General features: G+C 43.1%; 1 protein-coding gene and 1 long non-coding RNA gene across 2 annotated transcripts in view; one reads left to right on the forward strand and one right to left on the reverse strand.

Annotated features, from left to right (window-relative positions):
- The window catches only part of LOC138167790 (uncharacterized), a 57,935-nt gene extending 36,918 nt beyond the window's left edge, over window positions 1–21,017 (reverse strand). Inside the window, exon 1 of the long non-coding RNA XR_011169967.1 lies at window positions 19,562–21,017. This is a non-coding gene — a long non-coding RNA (uncharacterized lncRNA). The remainder of the gene's footprint in view (window positions 1–19,561) is intronic.
- The window catches only part of LOC138167787 (zinc finger protein 585B-like), a 73,642-nt gene continuing 55,368 nt past the window's right edge, over window positions 3,039–21,312 (forward strand). Inside the window, 6 exon segments of the mRNA XM_069096751.1 lie at window positions 3,039–3,329; window positions 3,877–3,945; window positions 10,451–10,577; window positions 11,339–11,434; window positions 12,907–14,060; window positions 14,655–14,656. Coding sequence (XP_068952852.1) covers window positions 3,913–3,945; window positions 10,451–10,577; window positions 11,339–11,434; window positions 12,907–14,060; window positions 14,655–14,656 — 1,412 coding nt within the window. The 5' untranslated portion in view covers window positions 3,039–3,329; window positions 3,877–3,912.

Here is a 21,312-nt window from a genome sequence, read left to right on the forward strand (position 1 = left end):
AGGAGAAAAAGGTATAGATCCTATATTGGATACCAAAGATTTATTTATTAGAAAATGTTTTGCAATTTGTTAGGCATTTACATGAACTACAATTAAAAGGACTTATTGCTCAGACCCCACCTTTAGGATTCACTGTGCACAAGTATCAGCCTGGAGACTGGATCCTGATTCAAACTTGGAAAGAAGAAAAATTGACTCCAACCTGGGAAGGAACCTACCAAATCCTCCTGACATCAGACACTGCTGTAAGGACACAAGAACGTGGCTGGACTCATCACATTCGGGTAAAAGGACCAATTTCTCCTCCTGAGGAATGGACAGTAGACCCTGAACCCACAGATGACCTTTATGTCCACCTGAGGTGGGTTAATAGGGAAGCTTGATGAATATCTTATATAAAATTGTAGTGTGTGTACTGATTTGGGGAACAATAATTGGGCTTGTATTTTTTGGAGTCTTAGATAAGATCTTTTGCTGGACTACCCTCCTGCATCACATAATACAGACCCCTAATATTACCCTCTATGACCCAGCGGGGCCATGGAGACAATGTCAATCCGGTGCTGGATTCTGCTAATTATCTTCCCCTTATTTTCTCGTAGGCTGGTTCCTGATCCCCAGTGGGAAGCAAATACTTTTCAAATCTGATAGTTGATGTTTTCAATCTAACCAATTGTTGGATATGTGGGGGGCCTGAGAGGCTAGCACAATGGCCCTGGGTTCCTGTCCTTTGTCCCCAGCATGGATTCTGAGTAATAAATCAACAATACATAATGGTACTGGGTTCTGGCCAGACTGGGAGGAACATCAATGGTCACTAGCTGGCGTAATTCTTGGAAAATATTGTCTAAATCAAATATTATCTAAATCAGGAATATGGTTGAGGGGCAGTACCTGTGAATATTCCTATAACAGAAAAATAGGGCATGAGACTCATGATTGTACCAGTTACCAAGGGAGATGGAATTGTACCCACATTAAATGAAATAATGGTAGGTGGGTACTCTGTACCAACGAAAATACTGAACAAGGATGTGCATATATACTGGTAGGGGGTAACCCAAGAAGCAACTGCTCTGGAGATTATAGAATAGCATGGTGTAAAGAACGTAATGTAACAGGGACAAAGAGTGAGTTATTCTTTCATTGGAGATGGTACAATGCTACTTGGTCTGGGTACTTTGAAACTTTTGGAGTAAGACATAGAAACTTTGAAGAATACATTAAGAGTTGTGTCTGGAAGAAGTCTAGACAATTATGTTAGTGTTAGTATGTTTCAGCCTCTAGATTAAGGTATGTGGGCTGTCCCTTAGGGGTCCGGGACATGCAATATTACCCTGCCACACCAAATAGCTCCCGTATCTTTTGGCACAAACAACCAGCCCTGTGGGGCCACTACTGGGTTTGTGGGTCAACAGCTTATACCCACCTTCCAGCTGACTGGACAGGGAGTTGTTATATTGGACTAATTAGACCAAAATTCTTCTTTCTCCCGAACCAGATGGAAAGTCAATTAAGTATCCCACTGTATGACAACCTGAGTACGTCTAAAAGAAGTATAGACACTTCCATCACCCAGTCTGGAGACGCTAATGGATGGGGGGATTCATGGCCCCCTGAGAGAATCATTAAGACCTATGGACCAGCAACTTGGGCTCAAGATGGGAGTTGGGGTTATAGAACTCCAGTGTACTTATTGAATAGAATAATTAGACTTCAAGCAGTGGTAGAATTCATTACTAATCAAACAGCCAAGGCTTTGGATTTACTAGCTGACCAAGCTACACAGACCTGAGAGGCTGTACTCCAACACAGGCTGATATTGGATTATCTCTTGGCTGAAGGAGGGGTATGTGGGAAACTCAACTTATCCAATTGCTGCATGAGAATCGACAATAATGGAGTGAGTGGTAGTAAAGGAAATTACACAAGATATACGGAGGTTAGCACATGTCCCCATACAAATTTGGAAATCTTCTTTTAATACATCTTGGTGGTCCTGGTTTGGAGGAAGTTGGTGGAAACAGGCTTTTAGTGAGATTACATTGATTCCTGTATGCCTCCCATGTATGGTCAAATTAATCACTAATATAGTACAAAATGCTCTTGTCAAAATGATCAGGTTAGAAACAAAGACCATGGAAGGAGTTAGACTGATGGTTTTAAAAGGACAAGGTTGGGAGCCAGTACCTACTGTGCCTGCCACCAGGGACGAACCAGAGGGGAATGATGATGTGGACAAACACTGCGAAAATATGCTTCAATTGTTTGAGGAGAGAGAATGTGAAAGAATGCTGAGAAATTTCCAATGAGAAACCACAATATATTACAGAAGAGGGGGGAGTGTGTGGAAAGGAATACAATGTGGTTTCTCAGACACTATTTAACTAGAGCAGCTGAAGCCTTAGGCCTCAGTTTCAATTTCCTAGAAATTAAACTCACCCTTACTCCCCTCCCCTGTAGAAATTACTTCATCCTTAGTCCACCCACTAACCCCTCACCTGCCATACAAGGGAAAAGTAGCCGCAAAAGCCAATCACAAACAAATGCTCTGCACAGAGGGATATGCTGGCTGGGCTGGGTAAGCCTTGTCTATTTAACCCGGCTTCTGCTTCTGTGGGGTGACCTCCTCCTCCTGGATTTCCAGTGACTGGACCACCTGCTTCTCCCGAAATTCTAATAAAACTTTCTACCTTCACTTTGAGAGGTCTCCGAGTAGTCAGTTTGGGTTAGGGTCTCCGCACCCCACACAGTGCGGACCCGAAGTAAAGTTCATGTCAAATAATTAACAGGGCCCGGAACACGGGAAGCTCCAGGTGGATGTCGGCTCATTCAGTCCTTCTACCAAAGAGAATTCACCTGGTAGGAGGAAGAGCAGAGCGGGCGGGGCTCCGAGGGAGGAAAGGGGGGGCGGGACGGCCAGAGAGGCGGAACCGTATTTAAGGCAGGGGAGGGGCCGAAGCCCAGGCATGCGCAGACGTCTCCCAAGCCTTCAGACTACGATTCCCAGAAGACCACGCTCCTCGGGGCATTTTTTTTTCTTAACCAATTGGGGTTAAGTAGCTTGCTCTAGGTTACACGGCCCGTTATATTGTGTGGGTGTTAAGTATCTGAGGCCGGAACCAATCCCAGGTCTCCCCACTCCGAGGCCTACTGCTCTTACTGCGCCACCTGGCCGCCCCCTCTCGGGGCATTTTTCAAAGCCCAAGGGCCGAGGATGGGACTTCCATCTTCCTACAGCACTTCTGCCTCTTCCTTATTTCTCTTCACCTCTTCCTTATTTGATAGCGGCCCCTACCACTCCTCTGTCCTGAGCTCAAGTGTGACAGGTGAGGGGCAGCCGACAGTGGAGGACGGAAGCCTTCCTGGGCGTTCCGTGGGGGGGAGGGGCGGGGGGCGGGTTCTAATCCTCCTCCATTCAGGGCTGCTCCCCTGAGCCCAGTCAGGTCCTCCGTCCTTCCCTTGGGCCCAGGCTCCGAGGGCAAGTTCTCTCGGTGTGTGTCCCGCTGGTCCTCCCTCCGGCCTTCCCCGTGGCCTCATCTCCTCCTCCTGGGCACCCCCTCCTCCGGGAAGCTTTCCCTGATGCTATCAGGGGTCCGCTCCCCCCTGCTGAGAGCGTCACGTGTCAGTTCTCCAGTTTTGTCCCTAGAGATATTGGGCCCCGCCCAAGGAGAGAAATGACAGTTTCTACCCCTCCACCGCCCTCCCTCTCCTTTACCCTCCCCACAACAGAAGCAGGGGTCCTCATTCCCCCCCAGGGCAGACCCCAGCTCGGGCCTCCTTCCGACCCCTTTCCAACCCAGCTCTGCTCGCCCTCTCCCGGGCAGAAGTGGGGTCCCCAGTCCCCCATCCTCACACCCCTTCTTTACTCCCCAGTTCTGCCCCCCAGGTGGGAGCCCGCAGGAGGAGGGGATGGCTCCTGTGCTGAGGCCCCGGCCCAGAAAGGTGAGCGCTGGGGGCGTGGGGGAGGGGGAGTTCCTGGGAAGACCTGATCAGGTGGGAGGCTTTCTTCGTCCTGTGCTGGGACCCTGGAGGTTGTGGGCCCCGGGAATCACCTGTTTAGAGCTAAATGACACAGTAGACCCCACAATCTTGAAATGTCTGAGCCTAGACCTCCTTCTGTATGTATATGCATATGTAGACGGGTACATGTGTGCACACAGGTTTCTTGTTCAGTCCTTTTCAGGCCCCCTGGATCTTTTTGACCCCAGGTGGGGTTTTCTTGGCAAAGACACTGGAGAGGTTTGCCATTTCCTTCTCCAGCTCATTTTACAGAAGAGGAAACTGAGGCAAGCAGGGTAAAGTAAAAGTGACTTGCCCAAGGTCACACAGATTGTAGTATCTGAAACCAGATTTTAACTCAGGAAGATGAGTCTTCCTGACTCCAGATACAAGACTCTCTACACTGAGCTGTCTAGCTGCCTTCATACAGATTAATATATTCACACACATACAGTCAAGTGTTTACACGGAGGAAATCCTATTCAGTCTAATTATCTCCTCTTAAAAGAAGCAGTGTGGAATGGTAGAAATGGCCTGTTTTCTATTCAGAGGATCTGAGTTTGAATGCAGGGTCTTTCACTTACTCCTGTTGTGAAATTGGGGAAATTGTTCCCCTTCTCTGACCTCAGTTCTTCATCTGCAAAATTAGAAGGTTGTAATAGATGACTTCTAAGATCCCAGATCGTTCTAAATCTATGATCCTATGATACATAGCAATGGGCTTTTGACTTATTATAAGAGATTCCAGTGCTTTAGAATCATCTTACAGGAATAGTTAGGACAATTCTCCAGAAGCTATGCAGGTCATCTAGAAAGTTTTCCCAGGTTTGCTCTATTTTTTAAAGCATCCTAAAGGAGCAGATATTTTCTTAGTAAACCAAGTTCTTAGGCTATTTTACTGCTCTTTTGGAACTAATCTTTTCAAACAAGGGAAGATGTTCTATGCTAGGACAATTCTGTGGCCTCCTTCTTCCCTGTCCCTCTAAATACTGTGGCCTTTTCCCTAAGACAGCTACTCCGTCCACTGCTAGTATGACTGCCCCATGGAGTGGTGTCTGGACTCATGTAGGCTCTGACAACAAGATGTTGTTCCTTGAATAGTTTTAAATAATTCAGGGTCCTCCTGACCCCCGACATATACAAAATGTGAGGAAAAAAAGTCTAGTAATATATGGAGTCCTGCTTTCACAGATACTGCTGTACAAGAGGTTTGCTAAGGGATACAATGTTAGCCAATAAGCATGTTCTGTCTTGTAAGGAAGTTCAGGGCCTCCTAGCTCAAGCATGTTAGAGATAGTGAAGCTGGCATTAGAGCCAACCTGGCTGCACGGCTTGACCTCCAGACTTTATTCCTGGCCCCTGAGACCTAACTGCTGCACATGCCTAATAGCCTTCATGCATATACCCTGCTTAGAAATAGAGCCTCCTTATCCTCACAGGCTACCCATGACCAGGAGGTGGATCTTGATCAGGAGCACATGTAATGGGTGGGTGAGAAAGACTGTAACCCAGAGGAGCTGGGACCAATCCCAGTTCTGAAGGGAGGGGCCAGGTAGGACTAATGCATAGAAACTCAGTTTAGCCTCTGTCTGTATGCTTGCCTCCCCTCTGGAGTGTAAATAAATGCTTCCTTCACTCACTTCACTTCAAGTTTCCTTGCTTAAGGGAGTGACTGAACCCCATTTCTAATACATAACACTGATGAAATTAAAACAAAAAGGGTGTCTTACTAGCTTTGTGGCCTTGTGCAAGTCACTTAACCCCAGCTGCCCTCCAAAACCCAAAAATAAATAGAAATTAAAAAGAAACCATCAATAATTACAAATTACACTGAAGACGTGATGTGGTGTGGGCATTCTGCTCATTTCTAGCTATTAACAATTATCCTAAACTTTTGAATCTAAATCTCTAAAAAAAATTCTCCCTTCTAAAAATCACAAGATAATTTCCTGCTCCAAGGCCCTCCCCCTAGGTAGGAGCTTTCCTAAAGGTGAGAAAACTAAAGAATAGTTTTCATTTTACCTTGTTCCCTGTAAATGGCATGTCCATGAACAGTTGTGTTAATGAAATCATATTTTAAATACATGAGAGAAGTTTATAGGACTTTCATAGGACTTTTTTATAGGACCTTTAATTTTCTTTCATAATATTTTTTCATCAGGCAAAGCACCTCCTTTTATACTCATTTAATACATGAATCCTCTTATTAATGCAAATAATCATTCCCTTATTGATTAGTTGGGTCTTTTTTGTTTTAAATGAGAATTTAGTATATTAGGTTTGGTAAATCAGGGCCCCTATGTAGTTCAAATTTTCATATATTTTTTGTCATTTTCTTATTATTTGGTAGATTGTTTTGAGACTTCCTACACAAACTTGTAATCAAAACAGTCACAATGACATCATGCACATTGGAACCCCAAAAAAGCCATTCTTCTCCTTTTAATAGCAATGTGCCACTCCCATAAGAAGAGGAGAGGAACTTGTCCAGCAAAGTCCTGAAGTTAGATTTCTGTTAGTGCCTTAGTTAGGCCAAAAGTGCAGATTACATTGATCCTTCCTAAGTCCCTTCTTGTTGGATTCAGGCCACTGTCAACCTGGAGGAAAGGGGTTAAATCACTAGCTCCCCAGGGACGATAGTCACCAGCCTAGAGTATGAAGAATAAGTATTAGGGGTAGCTAGGTGGCACAGAGAGTAGAGCTCCGACCCTGTAGTCAGGAGAACCTGAGTTTAAATGTGACCTCAGACACCCTGACACACTACCTATGTAACCTTGGTCAAGTCACTTAAGCCCACTTGCCCTGACTTCCCACCTCCAAAAAAAAAAAGACTTCTTTCCTTCACCCTCCAAATTTAATCCTCCTTTATACCAGAGAAGTCCTTACACAAAAATACCAATGATACTGACTTTATCTGACAATTCATAAAACATTCTCCTGTAGTGGTCTCCATCTTCTCTGCTATCAGAAGTGGCTATAGTTTATAATTTTATTTTTATTTATGGAAAACAGGAATTTCCATCATACATAATAAAAAAGGTGATTGTACATGAAACTTCAGATCTACTGTTCACAACTTGTTATTCCTTTCAAGTATACAGTAAAGTTCTTTTTTTCCTCCCATTCCACTTCAGCCTTAGAGATGGCTAACATTAGACATGGGGTGTGTTTGTTGTTTCCATGTGAAATTATTCCATGCATACTTCAGTTTATCAGGTCTTCCTCTGGATGCAGATAGCCTCTTTCTTCACATGTCCTTCAAAGTTCATTTGGGTATTTGTAATAGATAAGTAACATATTCACACGTTGTAGTTCTGAACAGAATATTGCTGCTACTGTATGTGATGTTCTTTTGGTTCTACTTATTTTTTGGTCTTTATTATTTCATGGAAGTATTTCTGTGGTTTTGTTTTTGCTCTTTTTGGAGGGCAACTGGGGTTAAGTGACTTGCCCAAAGTCACAGGGCTATTAAGTGTGTCAAGTGTCTTGAGGCCACATTTGAACTCAGGTCCTCTTACTCCAGGGAAAGCTGCCTGGAAACTTTCTATTTACATTTTTTGGTCTTTTTGGAGGGAAGAAGACAGGGCAATTGGGATTAAGTGACTTGCCCAAGGTTACACAGCTACTAAGTACTAAGTGTCTGAAGTCGGATTTGAACTCAGCTCCTCCTGACACCGGGGCTGGTGCTCTATTCACTGTGCCACCTAGCTGCCCTCTCTGTGTTTTTCTAAAATGACATAGCTTAATCATTCCTCATAGCCCAGTGCTATTCCATCACAATTATACAGCACAACTTGATAAAGCCATTCCCTAACTGATGGACATCTCTGCAATTTCCAGTTCTTGGCCACCAGAAAGAGAGCTGCTATAAACATTTTAGAACACAAAGAGTTTTTTTTCCTTTATCCCTAATCATCTTTGGAGATAGGCCATGTAGTGGACTCCTTGGGACAAAGGGCATAGTTTAATTGCTTTTGTGTGTGAGTCCAGATTGCTCACCACAATGGCTGACTCGTTTTGGGAGTGCCCCTATATAAATAGTGCCCAGTTTTTTCACATCCCCTCCAGCATTTGTCACTTTTCCATCCTATCATGTTAGCCAAACTAGGAGGTGTAAAATGATATCTCAAAGTTGTTTTAATTGACATTTATCTAATCAGTAATGATTTAGAGCATTTTTACATGACTATAAATTGTTTTGGTTTCTTCATTCAAAAACTGCTTCTTCATATCCTTTGACCATTTATCAATTGGGGGAATGATTCGCATTCTTATATGCTTGACAAAGTAGTTTACATATGTTATAGCATATAGTTTAGCTAGGAGACCTTTATCTAATAAAATGTCTATAAAAAATTTTACTGCTTTTCTTATCATCTTGGCTATATTTATTTTATTTTTGCAGAACCTTTTTAATTTAATGTAGTTGAAATTATCTATTTTATACCTGACTTTGCTGTATATCTCTTATTCATTCGTAAATTGTCCACCAGTCCATAAGTCTGGTAAGCAATATGTTCAACTTTTTGTTATCAGTTACTTGTGATTCAGAATCTTTTCCAGGTTTTAAAAAATTATGTTTCTGTAATTTTCCGGGTTATGTTCTATTGGGTCTGCTTATTTTATGCTGTGTCAGTTCATGCATATCTTCACTGCTTCTCAGAATTCCTTGTATTTGTCATTTTTACGCACATAAATGACTATGATTCACGTGCCAATTTTTTTTTTTTTTGCTTTTTGGAGGGCAATTGGAGTTAAATGATTTGCCCAAAGTCACACAGCAGCTAGTACGTGTTAAGTGTCTGAGGCATGATTTGAACTCAGGTCCTCCTGACTCCAGGGCAAGTGCTCTATTCACTGTGCCATCTAGCCTCCCCCATATGCCATTTGTTTCTAGCTGTCTTTTACTGGTGAGAATTTAGTTCTTTCCATTTCTCTGCTGCCCCAGAGAGTATTCTTATGAGTATTTTTCTGCAAAAACTCAATTGTTGGCTAGGTCTGGTTATGCAGAAAGGGGATGGCAACATGGTATAATGAGAATAGACCTCGATTTGAAGCCAAGAGGTCCTGGTCTCAAAGGGCACAAGTCACTTTCTCTCTCTGGGCCTCACTTTTCTAATATAGAAAATGAGAAAATTCAACTCTAAAGTCTCTTCCAGCTCTAAATATATGAATTGCAAAGTAATGGTCCTTTAACACCCTTTTTTAGCAGTAAAAAATTGTTCACATGCTGTTAGAGATAGGAGATCATAGTCTTCCATGGTCTCCTTTGTTCTTAGGGTTCCAGGAACACTGAACACACTCATGTCGATATCAGAGCAACACATTTTAAGAAATACAGAGATGGAATGAAAAAAAGGGAAGTAGCAGTCTTAGTTGTGAAAAGATCAGGTTAATTGGTCAAAGGACCTGGGCTTGTAGAGATTGGAAGAGAAGACTTAGGACCACAGAATAGTGATCTTCAACTATTTCATTTTCATTGTTTATTTCAGCAAATGGAAAAGGAATTAGCCATATTGCTGCTTCATCTCAGAGGGCAGAAGTAGGAACCATGGGGGTACACTGTTAAAAAAAAAAAAACCAAAGACAAAGCCCAAACATTTAAAATTAGTGTCTTTGGAACCGTTTATAACACTAAGCATTTATTAAGCACCTACAGGTAACAGGCTCTGTGCCAGTGTTTAGGATATAAAGGATGATAATAATGGCTCCTGCCATTAAGGAGCTTACAAACTAATCAGAGAGGAATTGTTTTCTAAAACTTTATTCATGTCCTTTGGAATTTATGGAATGAAACAAGCATTTCAGAACAGTATGATAAAAAAGATGATTGCATATGAAAACTGCAGATCTATTATGTACAACTTGCTGTTCCTTTTAAATAGGTAATGAAGTTACTGTGTAAATTACTTTTTTTTCCCCTTTCTCTCAAGGGACAAACAGAAAAGAGATGTCCCGCTGCTCCCAAGTGTCTGTATACAATGAAAGGAACTTGGAAACATTTAAGAACTGTTCAGTGTGGGGCCAGTTTTCAGAGAAGCCATATGGTTTGCTTGAGATGTAGAACTGTGAGCACTCCTTACATCAATCAGTCTTTTTAGATTTGACTGGGTTTCTGATCAGCATAACCCAGGTCCTTAGTTAAGGGTCTCTAAACAGCAGGTAGAGATGATCTGGTTTCCTGGCCACATGGGGCTAGGTTCAACCAAGGCAATAAGGTTTTCTCTCAATTCCCACAATTGAACAATTTTTTCTCACAGGACAGAAGTTGGACAAGACCTATAACTGAACAGAAAAAGAACTGAGCTGCCTGTAGAATTGAATCACCAAATGGAGTCAGTGTGGTTGACTCAGATGTTTCCTCAGCTTTTGGGCAAGCAGTTTACACTTGAAATTCATAACAATTAGAGCTACAGCTGGATAAGCACAAATGTTGTTGGTATTTCAGGCATCATTCACATTCAAGGATGTGGCTGTGGAATTCACCCGTGAGGAGTGGGGACAGTTGAACCCATCTCAGCAAAAGTTGTACAGGGATGTGATGCTGGAGAACTATAGGAACTTGGTGTCTTTGGGTAAGAATAGCTACCCCTTTGGACTCTTGATACATAATGTGATAACTTTCCAGATATTAACTGTTATCCTTTTGTATGCAAGAGGAAATATTCCTAAGGCATTTTTAGCCAAGAGACAGATTATTTGTGCTACCTGTTTCCAGGGGAAAAGGTCTTTGCTTGGTATGCTGGGAAATTGATTTCCTCTTTTGTTGTTATCCTTGAGAATATATCTTCCCCTCTCTGTTGCTTCAAGACCAAGGTTTTCATTTTAAGGACAGAGGAGATTTTATCATACATGATTCTCCCATTGTCTGAGCAATTGAACCATTTTTTCATAAGTCCTACTCTAATCCATTCTCCCATAATATAGACTGTCCTCTGGTAGTCCTTTGTACAATGCTTGAGGTCTTCCTAGCAGGCCTACATTTTCCCCATAGAGGGCTTAAACTAATTTTGAAATCTTTTATTAAGTTTTATGGATACTTTCTTTAAAAAAAAAAGTAATTTCTCCTCTCCCTGACACAAAAAAACCCTAAAACCCTCCTTTTCCCTCCACCTCTCCAACTGAGCCCCACCTTTGAAAAACAAAAATCTCAAAACAAAATAAGCTAACCAGTTGGTGGTATAAGATATATTTGGCAATCTTATCTACCCATCTTTCTACTAAGAGTTGGAAGGAATATTTCTGTTATATAATACAGAATTCTATAATATGGACTATTCTACCTATTTTGTGATGGAACTCTGAGATGACACCCTAGGACATTTTCATTGAACAGGATTTGCAGTTTCCAAACCAGATCTGATCTACCAGATGGAAAAAAAAGAAGCATTTTGGGTGCCAGAGGCAGATGTTCCCAGAAGCAGCTGTCCAGGTGAATACATAAAATTCAAGCAGATGGGTCCTTGCAAACTAGAGATCTGTTGGTCATTTAAATCAAAGCTTTACTAATTGTTGGACCAAATGGCCTCTGAAAGCTTCTCAGGCCTGTTGAGAAGACCTGAGACTTTCAAACTTCATTTTTATCCTCAAGAAGTTACTATTTTTATATATGTCTTTCCTGAAATATGCCTCAACTCTCAAAGAAAGTTGTTGCCTTAAATAAGGCAGTTATTTCTCTCCTGTTCTTTGAAGATTATCTTCTTGTAAGCAGATATTCTCCTACTTCACTTTCATGAATTTATTCTTATTTAAAAATAAGTACATTACTTAAGACATTAAATAATGACAATTTTTGTTCTTCTGATATTTCCCTGTGTTTTGTTTTTATAATTATATTACTTTGTTGCTATTACTTTTAAAAAATATCCAAACTTCATTTCCCTTTCTTCATTCCATCATGGTATGTGTCATCCAGTTTTTCTTTATGCTTTCAAATTATGTTTATAAAGGCACAGCAATATGTTCATATGACAGGACTTACATAGCCATAACTCACTCATTGGACCTATAGATTTTCAGTACTTTGCTATTTCACAGAAAGCTATTGTGAAACATTTTAGTGAACATGCTTTCTTTGCTTTCAGTAACATATTGAGGAAGCAGACCTAGTACTGTGACCATTGGGTCAAAGGATGTGACCAGTTTTGTATCTTTAGCTGTAATTACTGTTCCTTTTCATAAAAATGGCAGAAGCAACTTAATAAGTAGCTATTTAAATATAATTGTCAAAATTGGTCATTTTAAAGTAATTCCGCTAGTCTGATAACTTCACTGCTGCCTCCAAATTGTTTTCATTCTTACTTCTTTGATTCCCAGAGTTTGTGTAGTGTTTCAGGTAATTAATAATAATTTCTCTTGTCAATTGCACCTGTATGTCTTACTCCTACAAATTTGAATCCATTCTTTACCAAGTAGATAAGCTGGATTTTTAGAGGAAATTCATGGCAACAGTTGTCACCTCTTCCCCTTCAGATTTCTTTTTAATTCTGTTTACTTGGTGTACCTATTTCTTTTCCTGACTCTAAACTCAACTCTCTCCTTTGTTCCTGTTCAGTCTTTTCTCTTGCTGTATGCATTTCAGATGATGAAAATACATTTTTAAGTCACAGCTTCATCTTTTTTTTCCTGAATAATCTTATCCCATTCAAATATCATTCAATTAAAGAAGATTTAGGGTTCATTCATCCCTCCAGGTGGATTCACCCTCAGTCAAATAATTTACATATGTAACCTTAGATTTATCATACTTTCAAATAAGATACCTTGGTTCTTGGTGAAAGACTAGTGAGATTAACCTTCTCAAGTGAGAAAGCAAGAGAATAGCTTGGGAATCATTGAGCACATAATAACCTTGGGAAAGGGTGAAAAATGCAGAATTAACCAGCTCCTTATTCTTCCTTTCAGAGAGCAGAGAATTTTCTGGAGATAAACCTTCTGAATGTCATGAATGTGGGAAGGCCTTCTGGAGAAAGAAGCCCCTTACTGTGCATAAGAAAATTCATACTGGAGAGAATTCTTGTGAATCTAGTGAATGTGGGAAGGCCTTCAGTGATAAGAGAAACCTTAGAGTGCATCACAGAATTCATACTAGAGAGAAATTTTATGAATGTAGTGAATGTGGGAAAGCCTTCAAGGATAATAGAAAACTTAGAGTGCATCACAGAAGTCATACTAGAGGAAAATGTTATGAATGTAGTGAATGCGGGAAGGCCTTGAGTAGTAAAAAACAGCTCACATTTCATCAGAGAATTCATACTGGAGAAAAACCTTATGAATGTAGTGAATGTGGAAAGGCCTTCAGGGATAAGAGAAACCTTAGAGTGCATCACAGAATTCATACTGGAGAGAAACGTTATGAGTGCAGTGAATGTGGGGAGGCCTTTAGGGATAAGCGAAAACTTATACAGCATCAGAGAATTCATACTGGAGAAAAACCTTATGAATGTAGTGAGTGTGAAAAGGCCTTCAGGAGCAAACAGCACCTTGCTCTGCATCAGAGAATTCATGTACGACAGAAACCTTATAAGTGCAGTGAATGTGGGAAGACCTGGAGGGATAAGACACAACTTACAGAGCATTACAGAATTCACACTGGTGAGAAACCTTATGAGTGTAGTGAATGCAGGAAGGCCTTCAATAGTAAAAAACAACTTAAAATTCACCATAGAGTTCATACTGGAGAGAATCCTTATGAATGTAGAGAGTGTGGAAAGACCTTAACTACTCAGGCACAACTTAAAATACATCACAGAATTCATACTGGGGAGAAACCTTATGAATGTAATGAATGTGGGAGGGCCTTCAGGGATAAGAGAAAACTTAGAGTACATCACAGAATTCATACTAAAGAGGAACCCTATGAATGTAGTCACTGTGGGAAGGCCTGCAGGGATAAGACGCAACTTACAGAGCATGAGAGAATTCATACTGGAGAGAAACCTTATGAATGTAGTAAATGTGGGAAGACCTTCAGGAGGAAGGACATTCTTACTAGTCATCAGAGAGTTCATACTGGAGAGAAACCTTATGAATGTAATGAATGTGGGAAGACCTTCAGAGTGAGCATACAACTTACTCAGCACCAAAAAATTCACTACAATAAGTAATTGTATGAAGTAAAATGCTCAGATTAACAGAACCTGCTGTACCCATCACTTTGTTTAAATTAAGAAAAGAATGGGAAAACAGACACATTGATGCACTGTTGTGAGAATTGTAAATGACTTCAGTTACTATGAAAAACAATTTGTAACTATGCCCAAGAAAGCACTAACCTGTATATAACTTTTGAATTATTAGTAGGACTGTATCCTAGAGAGATCAAAGAGGGAAAGATACACAATATTTTTATCAGCTCTTCTTTGTAGTAACAAAGAGCTGGATAAATGAAGGGGGTGCTGGGGAAAGATAGAAAAATTATGGTATGTTAATGTAATAGAATATTATTTTTTTCTTTAAAACCTGAGAGCATTCTAAAGAAATCCTGGGAAAACTTGTATGGGAGAGGGTGATGTAGAGAAGAAGGAGAATTTATACTGTCACATCAATATTGTAACCCACAAGACATTCTGAAGAACTTAAAACTCACTTAACACTGATCACCCATGATTCTAGAGTATCAATAAGCAAGCATACTGCCTACCTCATGAGAGAGGTAATGGACCAGTGAGAAGGATGAGACATGCATTTTGGGGTGTGGTCAGAGTGGGAATTTGTATTGCTGACACTGCTTACGTGAGCACAAGCATGGTGGGATTTTTGTTTTCTTTCAGGAGTTCAATTTCCCAAGCTCAGGCTAAATTGTGAAATCTGAAGTATTAATCTCCTTTGAACCCTGATAATTCACAGCTGTGCTGAGTCCAGTAGGTTTTGTGCCTTCTGGCTCTGAGCCAGGCATGGGCCAAGGCTTTTTTATATATTATGGGAGGGTAATATTTTGCTTTGAGGTTTTGCTCATGGGAAGAAGGATCTTTTCATTTCCTGGTCAAGACTCTGAGTAGCTTTATGTTCAGAGCCTCCCAGCTACCAGCTGTCTGTGCTCCCTTGATCCACTGATGTACCTAAGTGTATAACAATATTACTTTACTCAGACAGCTGGAGTCCTGTCGATCTTTGTGCTAATTGCTTGTATTTTCTCCAAGTTCAGGAGGCTGACCTTTCCCCTGTATTAGTGAATTTAGTTAAAAATAGAATTGCGACCCCTTTTTGAGCAGTCTTTCCTTTAAATGCAGATCAAAGGACCTGTGCTAGCAGGCCATCCTGGGTGTCCTAGGGTGGCTGCTATTACATTTGGCCTAATCAGCAGGATCTGCATAAACTAAAAGGAAAGTGTGAGGACTGGGATAGTTTTCCATTCTTTGCTAGTTGGAGTATCTGTGGTTCTATAGAACCCCAGAAGTAGCAGTGCCCTGGGAAGAAAAGGGCAAATAGCAGTGACAGGAACCCTAAGCAGGGTCCCTCGGAGATGACCTCTTTCCTCCTCCCTACCCCACTAGCACTCTTGAGGAGACAGGCTGGAGCAGCAGCTGTGGGAGGAAAACAAGTTTGTGGGAGTTAGGGATGGCCAGAGCCAGAGTCAGGCCTCCAGTGGTATGGCCCTGCCCCAGACTGTGCCAGAGGGGTTAAGGCCCTGAAAGTGTCTTGTAATCAGAGCCCAGGCAGGAGCACTGCCCCCCAGACCCTGAAGGGGAGGGGGGGGCTGGAGCAGTGTTCAGAAGCAGCCAAAGCAAGGCAAGTGGAATGGAGTATTTCCTTCCCCCTTGAGATGGGACTTGGGACAGCTGTGGAGAGCTGCTTTAGCCAAGACCCAGGCGGGAGCCAGGAGTGGCACAGCCCTGTGGGAGGAAGAACCTGGGAGCTGGGAATATAGCCCTTGGGCAAGAGAAAAACTTTACAGTAAGGACTGAGGGTGCTTTTCTGCTGTGTTCCCAGGGGATGGCTTGAGATCCAGGGGGTGGATTTGTCTATGGAGGGAGTGAGGAAATTCTCTGGCCCCCAGGGACCCACCCTGTTGGCTTTGTCACCCAGCTGCCCCTCAGGACTTGGAAGTGGGGGCTGGAGCAGTATTAAGACTTGGACTTGGCTCATTAGAGCACTCATACACCTGAAAGTGCCAGGCAGAAACCTGCAGGGGCAGAGTGGAGAGGACACACACCCAAGAGGACTTTTACTTGGACATTTTTGCTTTGGATTGAGGGAGGAGGAGCTGGTTGCTCACTCCCCAGAGATTTTAACCCCCAAAGAATGTATATGCTTTTAAGGCCATGTGGCCACCCTCATAATGAGTTGTTACTTTGCTATGTATTTTGTAAATGTGAAGCTCATGATGTGTATATTTTCTGGGAATTATATTCATCTGATTTAGATGTTGATGCTTATGTAGATATAAGTTGCCCTTAGAGTCCCTTGGCCTAAGTAGCGGCCATGTAATATTTTGGGGCCAAATGTAATGTTAAAGGAATTTGAAGGTCTTCCCTGCCTATTAATAGGCATATAGAGCCCTGGCCCAGAGCTAATCAGGCTCTTGGCTTTGGGGATTTTCCAATTAAGTGCTGGAGCACAGGGATTTTCAGGCTCCTCAGCATTCAGATGCCAAGTCTTTGTTATATATACTGGGATGTTGGTATTTTACCGTGAGGGTTTGCTCCTGAGAAGGATCTTTTGATTTACTGGTCCAGACTCTGAGCAGCTGTTTGTTCAGAGTCCCCCATCTGCTCTAGATCCAGTGATGTATGTAAAGTGTATAGCAGTGTTGCCGTGTTCAGAGAGTTGGAGCCCTCTCTGTTCGTTTTTGTACTAATTTCTCTGCTTCTCTTTTTCTGTATTTTTTCAATTTTTAGGGTGCTAACCTTACCCCTGAACTAGTGAATATAATTAAAGTAAGATTGTTGATGCTTTTAAAGTTGTCTTTCCTTGAAGCAAAGCAGATCAAAGAACCTGTGCTAGCAGGCCATCCTGGGTGTGCTAGGGTGCTTGCTAATACAGCTTATTATAAGAATTTTGTGTCTTTTGCTTTTTATTTCCAGTGTATGTTATGAGGTGTAAAACTGTTGCACCTAAAATAAAAGAAATTAGGCAGAGCTCTGAGCCAGTGGCACTTTATTAAAGGGTCTCAGTTTCCCTCTAATGAAGTAGGCCTCAGGTTTTCCTCACAGTCTGAGATGCCCCCTTCCTCCAAGGCCTAAGTTGTATAGTGCTAGATACCCAGAAAATACAGATGAGGCAAAATCCACCCCCCCAAAATCTCACTGGAATATTGACCTTGCCCTTGATCCTCCAGGAGGGTCTACACAAAATACAGAATACCACTTGACAAATGGGCTAATGAGCAGTAATAGACAGACCTAGCTTGACTTTTCAGGGGGTCCTGATGAGCACACCATACACTGGTAGAAAGGCAGGCCACAGGATGGCGACCAGGGCCGCTTGTTGGTCCATTGCTCATGGTCATTTGTCCATGTTAGGCAATACAGGGATGACGAGGGCCAGAGGGGCAACAAAAATAGCTGGGGAGCTTTCCATGTAGTTGAGTTACCTCCACCATGCTGGGCTTGGTCACCATAACAAGGGAAAACAAGGGGGGGTTCCTCTAGTTAGTTTCCTAGGATTAAGCCAGTGACCTTACAATCTTCAGTTCACAGCTCTGAGGCCCAATATCAGAACTTATAGTCACCACCCATATGGAATCATATAAAATAGAGGTCTTAATAATCATCACTATATTTGTGTGAGAGGTAGGAGGAAGGAAAGGGCTTTCTGATTAAAAAAAAATAAAAATATAACTTTAGAAGAAAAATCACCCTCCCCCCCCAAAATAACATAAATGCGCTTAAATCTACACTCAGTGTCATTCAGTTCTTTCTCAGGATGTGAACAGCATTTTTTCACTATAAATCCCTCAGAATTGTCTTAGATTATTATGCTGCTGAGAACAGCTAAGTCATTCACAGGTGATCATCATATAACATTGTTGTTACTTTGTACAATTCTGTTCTCCTGATTCTGCTCACTTCACTTTGCATCAGTTCATAGAAGTCTTCCATGCTTTTTCTAAAACTATCTTGCTCATCCTTTCTTGCAGAACAACAGTATTCTATCACAATCTTATACCCTAACTTGTTCAGCTATTCCCCAGTTGGTGGGCATCCCCCTCATTTCAAATTCTTTGCCACCAGAAAGAGAACTGCTGTAAATATTTTTGTACCTGGAGGATCTCTTTTGTACAGAGACCTAACCAAAGTATTGCTGAGTCAAAAGGTATGGCTTGTTATAAATTTTTGTTCTCTACATATTTCAGAAGTGAGGTCTTTATCACAGAAACTTGCTACAATTTTTTTTTTCTGAGTTTCCTATTTTCCTTCTAATCTTGTCTACATTAGTTTTGTTTGTGTAAAACCTTGAATGTAATCAGAAGGATCCCTTTTATATTCCATGATGCTCTCTATCTCTTATTTGGTAATGAATTCTTCCCTTTTTCACAGATCTGACAGGTAAAATTTTCCATGCTCCTCGAATTTGTCCATGGTATGACCCTTTATGTCCAAATCTTGTACCCATTTTGACTTTATCTTGGTGTGTAATATTTGAGATATTGGTCTAGACCCAGTTGTTGCCAACCTGCTTTCCAGTCTTCCCACCAGGTTTTGTCAGCTGTGAGTTCTTGACCCAATTGCTTATGTGTTTGCATTTACCTAACACTAGATTACTGTGGTCATTGTGTATTGTGTACCTAATGTCTTCCACTGATCTGCCACTCTGTTTTTGGTCTGTCCCTAATTATTTTGATGATCACTATTTTCTAAAACAATTTGAAATCCAGTAGTGCTGGACCACCTTCAGGGTTGTTTCTCATTGTTTCCACTGAAGTTCTGACCTTTGTTCTTGGGGATAAAAACTAGAAATGGGGAACTTTATCACATAAAAGAGGCCCACAAGGAAGAGTTTTCAAAATGTAGGGGGAAATGGTGAGTGGGTAGACGAATTATCACTTGAACAAAGGAAAGAATACACACATATATGTATATATTCATATATACCTATTCATACATACATTCTGTCAAAATTCGGTTTCCTAGAGAGGTTCATCAGCACTGCACATCAGTTTCCTGACAGCATGTTTGCCTGAATTCTGGATCAGGGACAATGCTCTCATGCTTTCCAGTCACCAATGGAGTGAAAGGAGGCTGTGTGCTTGCTCCCATGCTTTTTAGCATGTTTTCAGTCATGTTGTCAAATGCTTTCAGTGAGTACAAATCCGGCATCAAGTTCAGCTACTGCACTGAAGCAAATTCTTCACTTTGAAAAGGCTACAAGCCAAGACCAAAGTGCAGGGAGTGTTGGTGCATGATCTGTTTGCAGGTGATTTTGTGCACTCTGTGCAGCCTCTCAAGCCGAGATGCAACAAGGTACGGATTAATTCCCTGTTGCTTGTGCTAATTTTGACCTAACAATTAACAGTAAGAAAACACAGGTGCTCCATCCGCCACCACCACACCATCCACAGGTGGAACCATGGGTTACAGCTAATGGAGAAGTGTTTGCTGTGGATAAGTTCACTTACCTTGGCAGTGTACTTTCCAGGGATGTGCCCATTGACAATGGGGTTGATGCAGGCATTGCCAGAGCTGGCTCAGAAGGCCAGCATGGGTGAGAAGAGGTATTAGACTGACTACCAGACTGAAGGGCCGTGGTACTGACCACCTGTCAAACCCGGACAGTCTACCAGCCGGGCCAGGAAAGGGAATCGCTTGCGCTTGGACTGTCTAAGGAAGATTCTGGAGATCACTCCAGGATAAGGCACCAGCCACTGAAGTCCTTTCTCCAATGAAGCTGCCAAGCATCCACGCCCTTCTGCAGAGCGCACCTCCATAGGCTGCCCCAATGCTTGAACACAAAACTTTACCTCAAGGCTGTTTGCCGGAGAGCTCACATGCAGGTCACAAGAGGCAGCACGGAGACCCTCTCAAAGTCTCTCTGAGGGGCTTTGGGTGGATGGTGAGGGTGGGAGACCCTGGCCCAGACCGGCTCAGCACGGCATCCCCCAGCCCAGACGCTGCTGGGCTCCACGCACAAAGCAGAACAGTCAAGGCTCAAAAGAATGCAGGATGAGCAAATCTGGAGAATCTAGCCCAATGCTCACGTGGACTATTTGTGCCGACCCTGGTACAGAGACTTGTACCAGGACTCCTGGTTCTTAGTGGCATTTACTGCTTCTACCAAAGGATTGGCCTTCAAGAGGCAAGGGGCGGGGCGGAAGGGGTGGGGCTTTCTGGCAGGAAGGGCTGGAGGGGCGGGGCAGGCAGGGAGGTTGGGCCCCATTCCAGGTCTAGGGAGGAGCCGACGGCGAGGGATGCGCAGAAGGCGCCTCGGATTCCATACTACGGTTCCCAGAAGGCGGTGCGCGCGTCCAGGGTATTTCTGCAAGGCAAGGGTGGGACGATTGGACTTTCGGCTCTAAAGTCATTTCCGTCCCCTGTCTTCCCACCTCTTCCTTGCTTGCTGGTGGGGGCTTCCCCTCCTTGGCTCTGAGTTCAGATGTGGTGGGTGAGGGGCAGCCAAGAGCCGGGCCAGGCCTCTGCGGAGCCCGGCTGCAGGGGTGCGGCGGGGTCGGGGCCGGGGGCCTGGTTGGGGAGCTCACGGAGAAGGGAATGGGCGTCTAGAGGAGGAAGGGAGCCCCTCAGGGTTTACGGGGGGTTGGGAGCGACCCGTGGGGGCAGGGGGAAAGGGAGGGGCTTGGGACACATTCTAGTCCTCCTTCTGTGACCCTGGTCAGGTCCTCCCCTCCAGGCTCTTGGCCTTCCCTTGGGCCCAGTATCTGAGGGCAAGTGCCCCAGGTGCTTGTCCCTCCGGTGCTCGGTCTGGTCTTCCCCCATGGCCTCATCTCCTCTCGGCATCTTCCAGGGCCATTCCACGGCCATTCCACTTCCGGGAAGCTTTCCCTGCCTCTGTCGGGGTCAGTGCCCTTCCCTGCCCCTCCCAGGCTGAGAGAGTCACGTGCCTGCCCTCCAGTTTTGCCTCTAAAGTGATTGGGCCCCCCAGGAGACAAACCATTGGTTTCTTGCCCCCCCCCCAAGTGACTATTTCCAACCCCACCCCCAATTACTGATTCCCTGTGGCTCCCCCTCGCCTTGCCCCCCTCCCCGTCCCAAACCCCCGTCCGAAGTGCGGCCCCGCCCTTTCCTCCCGAGCTCTGCCCCCTAGGTGGGAGGAGGGGATGGTTCCTGGCCACCTTGGGAGAAGGGCCCTCCTCTCTGTAGAGGCCTCTAAAGGGGCAAAGATTGAGTGTTACCCTCCCTTTGTCCTTCTGGGAGG

Source organism: Petaurus breviceps, unplaced genomic scaffold (assembly GCF_028583685.1).
Source record: "Petaurus breviceps papuanus isolate PSGF00001 unplaced genomic scaffold, PetGlider_PUasm1.0 305, whole genome shotgun sequence".
Taxonomy (NCBI): domain Eukaryota; kingdom Metazoa; phylum Chordata; class Mammalia; order Diprotodontia; family Petauridae; genus Petaurus; species Petaurus breviceps.